This window comes from Pteropus medius, unplaced genomic scaffold (genome assembly GCF_902729225.1).
Source record: "Pteropus medius unplaced genomic scaffold, Ma_sr-lr_union100, whole genome shotgun sequence".
Classification (NCBI taxonomy): Eukaryota; Metazoa; Chordata; class Mammalia; order Chiroptera; family Pteropodidae; genus Pteropus; species Pteropus medius.
The window spans coordinates 1,991,753-2,002,264 of NW_024353787.1; the positions used below are offsets into that span (position 1 = coordinate 1,991,753).

General features: G+C 51.8%; 1 protein-coding gene across 3 annotated transcripts in view; it reads left to right on the plus strand.

Moving 5' to 3' along the window:
* Positions 1–8,630, plus strand: part of GRIK3 (glutamate ionotropic receptor kainate type subunit 3) — a 209,373-nt gene extending 200,743 nt beyond the window's left edge. For 2 of the 3 annotated variants that reach the window (XM_039850974.1, XM_039850976.1), the window contains exons 14-16: positions 3,197–3,419; positions 3,938–4,188; positions 6,535–8,630. In XM_039850974.1, coding sequence (XP_039706908.1) covers positions 3,197–3,419; positions 3,938–4,188; positions 6,535–6,729 — 669 coding nt within the window. In that variant the 3' untranslated portion in view covers positions 6,730–8,630. Of the gene's footprint in view, positions 1–3,196; positions 3,420–3,685; positions 3,735–3,937; positions 4,189–6,534 lie in introns of all 3 variants that reach the window. The other variant, XM_039850975.1, reaches the window with a different exon arrangement.
* Positions 8,631–10,512: the final 1,882 nt, after the last annotated feature.

Genomic DNA, 10,512 nt, shown 5'->3' on the forward strand with positions numbered 1-10,512 from the left:
AGGAAGGAGTTTTCAGAAAGAGGAGAAATTATTTTCCTATTCTGAGATAGAAGGAGTGGGGCAAGTCTCCCTGAATGGTTCATTGTCAAGTTACTTTTGCCAGGGCTCAAGGTTTTACCAATGGCTGACCGTGAGTGGGAGAGTAACTAGGTAAAATGAGTAAGGTGGATGGGTGGTTAGGTGATGGATAGATAGGTAAGAGGATGGATAGATGGACAGATGGATGAATGGATGGATAAATAGGTAAAAGGATAAGAGGATGGTCAGATAGTTAGTTGAATGAATTAGTACATAGTGTGTGGGTAAGACCATTATACGAGGGCATGGTGAATGGATGGATTGCATGCATGCCTTGGAAGCGTAAGGGGAGCCGAGCCCTGATGGCCTCATCAACCCCTTGTTCCAAGCTCTGGTAGAAGGAAAATTTGGAAAGCAAGAGAGACTGAGATGGAAAAGGAGCCGAGGTGCTGAAGCCCCTGATGGGAGAATAGTGTTTAGTTACAATAACCAGGAGGGCGGAGTATCCGAGGAGCATGTGTACCTGGTAAACAAGGATGATTAGACTTGGATAAGGTGGATAAGACTTGGAAAGGGAACATTATTAGAGGAATAGTCAGCATTGATTAACTGAAAAAGCAATGATATCAGGAACAGAAGCAGCTTGTGTGAAAGAGAGTGTATCAGTTATCCGTGGCTGCATAACAAATCACACAAAACTTAGTGTCTTAAAAAACGGCACCATTGTGATCTCGCCATCTGCAGCTCAGGAATTAGCGTAGCTTAACTAGATCCTCTGCACAGAGTCTCTCACAGGCCACATTCAAGGCGTCGTCAGCTAGTGCTGCAGTCATCTCAGGGCTCTGCTTCCAAGCTCACTCATGTGGCGACTGGCGGGATTCAGTTCCTCCTTGGCTGTTGAACCGAGGGCCTCAGTTCTCTGCGGACTGTTGCCTAGAGGCTGCCCTCCCTTCCTTGCCATGTGGTCCTCTCCGTGGGGCAACTCACAGCATGGCAGCCAGCTTCCTTCAGGGCAGCAAGAGAGAGTACAAGCAAGATGATAATATAGTCTCACATAACCCAGTCGCTGAAGTGACATACCATTGCTGCTGCGGGGAGTTAAAAGCAAGTCTCTAGGCCATCCCACATGCAGGTATAGGGATGACACAAGGACAGGAGTCTCAGGGATGGGGATCCCTGGAGCCATATAGAAGCTTCCTACCACAGAGAATCTGGGCAGGAAAAGTAACAGAATGAGAAAGGACCTAAGGAATAAAAGAAGCTGGAGGAGAGGGGAGAGTTTGAATATCAGAAATTTTCTAGAAAAATGGGAAGTGTCTGGGAAGTCAGAGAGCTGGAAGTTGGGAATGTTTTTAAGGGCAATAGTAGCAGTGGGGGAGGGGCATCTGGGCTGCAGGAGTTGCTGAGGTGGAGGAGTAGTTGGGAAAATGGACTAGCTAGAGAGCACAATAGGTTTGAGGCAAGAGTCGCAGAGGTAAGAGAGTAACTGTGGAGGTGGAGTAGCTGGAGAACAAGAACTGCTGGAAAGAGGTCAGGCTGAGGCCCCTGAGGAGCTGGGAGCAGCCAGCTCGCTGCTCTGGTGGGACCCACTGAAGCTCCAGGCATCGGAGCCCTCCCAGATCTTTGTCGGTCAGAGTCGGTAAATTTGCAGATGGTGCAAGGGCCATTTATCTGTGATGGTTCCCCCAGACCCTGTGCCCAAAGGGAGCCATCACTGGTACTTGACAGATTCTGGGCTCAAATGGAATTCACAGTGGGGTCCTGCCTGCTGCTCCAGTTCCCCCTCCTCCCGTGATGTGCCTGAGTCTCCAGGAGCCACTTTCAGAAGGGACAGTCCTTACAGAGCTAGGGAGCACCTGCAGAGTAGAAGGTGCACTTTCTTCCCAGCTTCCCCCCACCCCCACTGCCCTGACTCCTGGCAGACACAACTTGTTCCCCACCCCCTGCCCATCCCCCATTCCTGCACTAGCCTGTTCGAGCACAACCGTGCCATCACGCACACCGGAGCTGGGCCGGGTGCCAGTCAGACAGGCTGACATCACAGACAGGCATAGCCAGACTTGGAAACTGGTGGGTACAATGGGGCCTGCAGAACCACCCGCTCCCCTGGGATCAGCGGGGGCAGGGCCAATCGCTGCTGGAAGCAGGCAGCTGGCAGGCACTAAGTTCCCAAGATATCTCATGAATGCCATGCACTCCGGTTTGCCCATTCTCCTTAGCAGCAGAGGACATTCAGTGTCAGCCCCCTTTCCCAGCCCCAGTGTCCTCTTTGAGTCTCCGCAGCCAGGCAGGGCAAGTACAGCTACCTACCCAGCAGGCCTAGTCCTAGGGATGCTGGTTCCATTCACGCAGCAGCATCTAACCCAGGACGCTCTGGGTACGAGGGGATAGCGGGCCTGCAGGCACCTGCTCTGACTGCCCCTGCTCCTCTCCCTACTCTGCAGTTCTCACTCTGCTTCTCTTTCACTATAATGAAGTAGACCAAATAGCAACCTCGCCTCGAACAAAATCTCCCCCTGGGACACGGTATATCAGAGGGGGCCCCTTCGGTTGAAGTGGGAGTGAGGGACCCAGGACCCACCCAGCTTTGCCCTCATTGGCATCCACCTCTCCCTGTCTCCCCTCACAGTGGTTTCTGTGAGGCAGTGCAGTTCAGTGGTTAGGAGCATGGACTCTGGAACCAGATGGTCTGGGTCTGAAACCTGGCTTTGCCACTTAGTATCTGAGTGACCTTAGGCGAGTTACTTAGCCATGACTCAGTTTGCCCATCTGTAAAATGAGGCTAACGTACCTGCCTCCTATGATTGCTGTGACGAATCAATGAGTAAATGCAGGTAAAGCGCATAGAACAGGGCCTGCGTGTGCAATTGTTTCATAAATATTAAGGAAAGAAAATTGACTTTATGATAGTCAGTATGAAAACCACTTGTGCCATCGCAAAGATCCCAGGGTTTCCAGGGGGTTGGGCCTGAGCCTGAATCTCGGCTTTATCACTTGCCATCTGTGCGTTTTGGGACCTGCCCTTCCAGGGCCTCAGTGTCTACCTCTGAGCAATGTTCTCACTCTGGGGACTGGAGACAGAGGTACACGCCCTGAGCCTTGTCCCCGGGGCGAGCAGTGCTTGGCTCCTGGTATGCTCAGTAACTGCGTGTGCATCGCTCCTCCCCTTGTGGCCCAGAAATCCAAGATCTCCACCTTCGAGAAGATGTGGGCCTTCATGAGCAGCAAGCCCTCGGCGCTGGTGAAGAACAATGAGGAGGGCATCCAGAGGACCCTGACGGCGGACTACGCGCTGCTCATGGAGTCCACCACCATCGAGTACGTCACCCAGAGGAACTGCAACCTCACCCAGATCGGGGGCCTCATCGACTCCAAGGGCTACGGCATCGGCACACCCATGGGTGAGAGTGGGGCTGCCGGCGGGAGGGCGGGGGGCCGGGCAAGGCCCCCACATCCACTCCCACATGCAGTCTCCCGCTCCTTCTCCCAGCTCCTCCCACGGAGCCTAGAAAGGTGGCATTCCCTCAGCCCAGAGATGAAGGGGCGGAGCACGTACCTTGCGAGGTCAGTCCTGGCCTAAGCAGAGAACTGGGGCAAACAAACACAGAGGTGGGGGTCAATCGAAAGGTCACAACTGCTCTCTCTGGCCTCACCCCTGTTGATGCAGCCCAGATACAGTGTGCCTTCTGGGGGCCCGTGGAGACAGAGATTCATAGGTAAGACTCCCCACTCCAAATCAGGATGCTTCCTCCCATCCAGATACCACATAGAGATATAAAGAGAGGCAATAGAGTTCCCCTTTTTTATGAGCTTACTGGGAGGGTGAGTGATGGTGGCTGGCACTGATCAGGGTGTTGGCGGGGACGTACGGAAGGAGCAGGATGCTGCTGACAGCCGGGATCCGCTCTGCCCTGCTCAGGCTCCCCGTACCGGGACAAGGTGACCATCGCCATTCTGCAGCTGCAGGAGGAGGACAAGCTGCACATCATGAAGGAGAAGTGGTGGCGGGGCAGCGGGTGTCCCGAGGAGGAAAACAAGGAGGCCAGCGCCCTGGGTATCCAGAAGATCGGGGGCATCTTCATCGTCCTGGCTGCCGGGCTGGTCCTGTCGGTGCTGGTGGCCGTGGGCGAGTTTGTGTACAAGCTCCGCAAAACAGCAGAGCGCGAACAGGTGAGCCCACGAGCTGGCGCCTGCACGGGGAAGGGAGGGAGATGGAAGAACGGAATGTATGCTGGTTTCACACCTCGTACGTGCCAGGCACACGGTGGTGTCTGATTCCATTTCCACTGTAGCCCACCCTGCATCCCATCCACCAGGAAGCCTGGCCAGCCCCACCTCTGCACTGACTCTGAGCACACTTTCCCATCACTATTGCTCCACGCCAGGCCACACCCCATCATCTCCAGCTGGACCATGCAACAGCCTCCAGTCAGGCCTTCCTGCCCACTCTTCCTCTCTACCATCCGCTCTCCACCCACAGCCAGTGAGTGCCTTGTTTCAAACTTGATTCGAACTATGTCATTCCCTTGCACAAAACCCTCCAGGGTAATTGTTGAAGCTGGGCGATGGTGACATAGGGGTTCATTATACTGTTCCCACTATTTCTGTATATATTTAGAAATTTCCGTAATCAAAAGTTTAACAAAGAAAAGGGTTAAGAGACCTGGCCTAAGCGTTAAGATGGGAGAAGTAGACTCAACCAGCCTGATTAATTCAAGTGTGGCTGGGCAGTGGTTCTGGATACGGGTAGCAAATTAGAATCACAGGGAGAAAGTTTTTTAAGTGCTAATGCCCTGGCCTCACTCCCAGAGATTCTATTTTAATTGGTCCGTGGTGGAATCGGCATCTTAAGAAAGTGTATGGGGTGATTTCAGTGTGCACCTGAGCTGAGGGCCACTGGGCTAAGGGACGCACCTCTCACAGAGGAGTTCAAAGTGATACAGGGTCAGCGTGGGAGGAGATTGCAGTTCAGTCACATGTACAGGAGACTATTAAAAACAGGCAGCTTTTACAACCATCAAAAATGAAATGGAGTCCTTTATAACCAGTAAGCCTGAGTCAGAAATGCACCAAATGGAAGTGGTCAAGTATATGTGTGGTTTTATTTCCAAAGATGTTCGTTGAAATATTAATTACTCCATGAAAAAAAAATGGGAAAAATAACTAAATGCCCAATAATAAGGAATGGCTAAAAAGATTACGATACGTTAACAGAAATTCTATAGGAATTTCCATTACAATCAGAATGAGCTCCAAATTCCAACCAAAAGCCTACGGATCTGGTCCTTGCCCACTTCTCTGACTTCCTACTTCCCATCCTTCCCTCCCTTACTCTGCTCCGCACACACTGGCCTCCTGTTCAGTCCTTAACACGCCAAGCACGTTTCAGCCTCAGGGCCTTTGCACATGCTGTTTTGTCCACCCACATTGCTCTTCCCCCAGGGCACCATATTCTCCCAACCCCTCTCTATCCCATTCCGCTGCTTTATTCTCTTAGTAATAGTTACCACTCTCTGAAATTCTTTATTCGTTCACATGTTTAGTGTCTGTTTCCATCCCATCACTAGACCATAAACTCCCTGAGGACTAGGACCTTATTCTGTCATTTTCACTGCTGTATGCCTAATACCTAAAATAGCGCCTGGCACATAATAAGAGATCAATAAATAATTTCAAGTGAAGAAAGGGAGGTGAGGAGAGATGATATTCTGGATTTAGTGGGTAAACGAGGGGGAATTTTGAGAAATCACATGGCTGATAAGAGGCAGAGCCAGGATTCAAAGCCAAGTCCCATTCCCCTGCACCACACAGACTGCATACGAGCTTCCTGGGCGCCGGTGCCCTGCTCTTGCTGGGTAAATTGAGACATTGACAGCCCCCACTGACTTCCTGACACGCTGCAGGACAACCTCTGCCATCAGATACCTGCAGGCGATACCGTACTTTGCTGTCCCTCTCGGGACTCACAGGGACCCAAGCCAGAGGAAGCGAGTGCCACCCAGCTGCCCTGCAGGGACCCGCCTCCCAGGAGCCCACCCTGAGAAACATGTGCTGGACTTTCCTGAGTGGGAGCGCAGTGACTCTCCCCTTAGTTGGAAGCCCTCACGGGGGAGAGGGGGCCATCCACATATTCCTCAAGTGTTTCTTAAACCCCAACTCTGGGCCAGAACCAGTGGTGAAGGCTAGGCTCACGGCGGGAAAACTGGTTGGTTCTTGTCCTCAGAATCTAGTGGAGAGAAATCAGATAGGTAAACTCAAATTTTAATGTCCTTACCAATCAGAGCCTGTTTGCTCATCTGTAAATGGAGATAAGATGATACCACCTACCTTAGTGTCCAAAACAAGAACTCGATGCTCTATAAGCTAGTTATGTTGCGGGGAGCAGAGGGTGGGTGGGATGAAGGGATGTGAGAGACCGGTGACCTTAGCACAGGCTTGGGAGGAAGCGTGGGAGTTTGCTGGAGTGGCAGGGCCACGCCTCACCCATGTGCCCCCTTCCCTCCCACCCCCATCCAGCGCTCCTTCTGCAGCACTGTGGCCGACGAGATCCGTTTCTCCCTCACCTGCCAGCGTCGGGTCAAGCACAAGCCGCAGCCTCCCATGATGGTCAAGACTGACGCCGTCATCAACATGCACACGTTCAATGATCGCCGGCTTCCAGGCAAGGACAGCATGACCTGCAGCACGTCATTGGCCCCCGTATTCCCCTAGGCACCAGTAGGGTGGGGACCGCAGGCCTGGGGGCAGGGTGGAGGAAAGCAAAGGAGACTGGAAGGAATGTCCCATGTCCCCGTGCTGGGCTTGGGGACCAGAGCTGCTGCCTGCCTATTGGGCCAGGAGCCCTCTGCCCTTACCCACCAGGAAACCAGCAGGCCCCCTCAGGCCAGCTGCTTGGGCTTCACTCTCCTCTCGTTTCTTCTATGGGTTTCTAAAGCTGCCAGCCGAGACAGCCAAGGCCAAAGGAAGCACATGCCTCTCTCAGGCCAAACCTACCTGCCCCTCAACTCTCCTCTACAGTCAGAAGTTTCTACCACGGCCCTACAGAGGCCGAAGAAAATAGACAACAGTTCTTTTATTGCCACCTCTTCCCCATGAGCCCAGGTCTCCTGGGGCTTGACTATGAGTCCAGAGACACAAACCTTGGGCATCTTATGGATGTTATAGTTTGGCAGCCAGTGGAGCTGAAGATGGAGGACGATTACCCTACATGCCTGGGCAGAAAGAAGACTTCATCCCCCAGGCAATGCTCACGTGGTCCTGAACTCCTGGACTTGGCGCCACCCATGGCAATCCCTGTTTTGGCAAAGTCTAAAGCAGAGAGCCCCACAGGGGAAAAGAGGAGTTTGGGGTCCGGGAGAGAAGAGAATGCACAGAAGCCACCATTTTAAATTTTTACAGGCAATGTCCAATGGCTCCCACTTCTCTAGGTGTCTAAAGCGAGGGAGTAGTCAGAGCAAATGCTTCTCCACTTTCTGGCCAGAGGAGAGAGGACCCCCTGAATATCTCACAAAGGATGCCCAGAGATTCAGCCAGTATTTGAAGTCCAGAGGAACAATAGATTCCAAGGAAATCCCACAGGGCCTCAAGCCATCGGATCTTAATTTGCCGGTTACCAGGCTGTGTTCTGAACCCTGGTGGCATTCGGGAGCTTGGGCTCTTTGCCATCTACTCATCAGCAACATGCCATTCCTGGTCAGTTGACCTTGAGCTCCTTCTGTCATCTTGGAAGAAGAGTAGCCAAGATTAAAGTGAATGTCAAGTCACCCCTTTTTGAAAGAGGGGTCCGGGTCCTACTACACAGGCTAATTTGGGGGTAGATAGAGAAAGCCAAAAGGGCCCTAAGGAACTCCTGGCCTCTTGGACTTGCCAAACCTAAAGATATCCTCCAGAGAAAGAAAAATTTTAGAGACAGGATATCATGGCTGGTAGAGGCTACAAAGGTGGAAAGAGAGAAGCTGCTTCCTGGAGAATTAACCAAAGACCCCATGCGGAGACCAAAGGCCACCGTGGCCCCTGGTCTCTTGTCCAGAGCAGCTGGGACCTTGCAAGGCTTGGGGGTACAGCAGAGAAGTAGTAGCAGATGGGGTACCAGTGAGGAGTAGACCAGATTATCTGTGAGTTCCAGGTAGCTGTGTTGGATGCTCTAGAGGTCTATGACTTTAAGATTCTGGAAGAAGAATAAGACATGGAAGGGTTAGGAGCAAAGTGTCCTTAAAGAGAACAAGATGGGACCAGCAGAGCTTCCCATGGCTAAGGGCAGAGGGCGGTTTTTGAGCAGGGGAAGGGGGCTGGAGATTCTGGACAGGGACCCAGAAGCACCAGCCACTCTCCTGCCCTTCTCCCCTGTCTCTGCTTGAGGAGTCTGGTTAGGGAAGAGCTACATTTAGGTCTCAAGGACCTTCTCAGTTGAGCTGAAGGGTCGTATCTAGCGCCCCCAGGGACTCACAAAGCAGGAGAGCACAGTGGGCTCATGTGATAAGTAATGTCCCTCCTACAAACTGGGAGCTGCAGGACCAAACTGACTGGTTCCCAGAATCACAGCAGCTCCAGGAGGCTGTGTGCACTGGACGTGGGGAAAGAGGGCTGGACATGCAGCATAGCAAACACATGTAACGACAGGAAAAGCCATGCTGTTGTGAGCTTCTGGGTGCAGGAGTGTGTGTGTGTGTGTGTGTGTGTGTGTGTAAAGGCAAGGCATGCAGTATGTGCACAGACGGTGTGTGTGTGTGTGTATAAATGTGTATCTGTGTCTTTGTATGTGCGAGCTTTGGGGGCTGGGGGAGGACAGATTTGGACATGTACTGAGTCCAGGGCATGCAATAATAAGAGAATCCTTTGGGTTCTGATGTATGTGTGTATGTGTGTGTACGTGTGTGTGAATCGAGGATAAGGGAAACAACTCTGGACAAGCAGCAGAGCCCCATACATGTAAAAACAGGAGAAGCCATGTCCTAATGGGGTTCTGGTGAATATATATATGTACACACGCATGCACAAGTGAGTGTATGTGTGTATATTGGTGCACCAAATGGCAGAGGGTGGAGGACAGGATAAAAACCTGCAGCATTGCCAAATATGTTTAAAAGGAAAAGCCATGTCATCAAGGGGTCAACGTGTGAGTATATGTGCACATGTGTGTGTGGGCTTGTGTGTGCAGCAGAGACCAGGAGGGAGGACAGAACCAGACAGACATGTAGCACAGGTGAACGCATGTCATATTTGAGAAGCCATGTAGAACTGGAGTTTGTGAGTCTGTGTGTATGCTCACATACATGTGTTCAAATGCACACCTATGTTCCAGCTCACTACAGGAGCAGAGACAGACAATCAGGAAGGCAGGGAACCAGGGTCTCTTTGCACTTCTGCCATGGGGAGAGATCATTTGTCACAAAGATTGGCCAAGATTGTCTAGGCATAGATGCAGGGAGACTGGCCAAGTGGGAGCACAACACTTCAGGGACTCAAGGCTGGTGGCTCTTTTGCTCTAGGCAGAGTGCCCTGTTTGAAGGAGAAATGACCTGTTTTTGCAATTTCCAGGTAACAGGATTCTAATGAAGGAATTTGACCTTTTGCTCCACCAAACGCAGATATTAACTACTGTCTTTTTTTATCCAATATAATTTCTTAGCATATACCCACATCCATGCTTATATCACACACACACACACGAATGCTCCATGAACATGTCGTGTTCTTTTGAGGCTACGCACATAGACAGACTGTGTTGGGAAAAAGAAGAGGAAGTGGCACCGGGTGGGAAGACTTCATCAAGGGAGTGACGAATGGATATCAGAAGTACGGTTCAGTTAGGGAAGTCCCCCAAAGATACCGAAATGATGTTTAGGATCCTAAACAGAAGTGGGATGACATGCTGCCTGATCTCCTGTCCCATTCGAGCCTTATGTCCATATGTGTGGCTAGTGTTCAACTTCTGGCTAAAGTCTTGTGTTTGTCTTCGAGACCAGCCCAGGATTCAAAGTGCAGCGGAAACCACTTCTGCCCAAGTATCAGTTGTGTCTCTCCCAGGAGACTAAAGACGCTGCTACATCGCAGAGGGTGAGGGGTGGGGAGAATGTGTTCTTAGCGAGGGTCATGTAGATTAAAGCTTGGGTCCACCTGCCAGGTAATGTGGAACGGAGCAGCCGCGAGTGCTGTGGGTGCACACACAGAGACACTGAGGTCAGGGGCTGCGAGTGATGAGGAGCAGAAAAGCTGGTTTGGATGGAGCAGAAGATGGGGACTTGCCTGAGCAGGTGCTGGACTGTCTCAGTCTGGCCCTACACGCTGGCCCTAAACAAAAGAGTACCCCCACCTTTCATCCCCATCTCCCATCCCAAAATGCCAGTGCCTCCTCTCAACCTGCTAAATCTGGCCAAATTGAGGGGCAGCAGTAAGGAGACACACACACACACACACACACCCCGCCAAGGCCCTTGGGCTTTTGGACAATGAGCCCTCCTTATCTCTTTCCCCCTGACCTGTTACTGGTTTCTC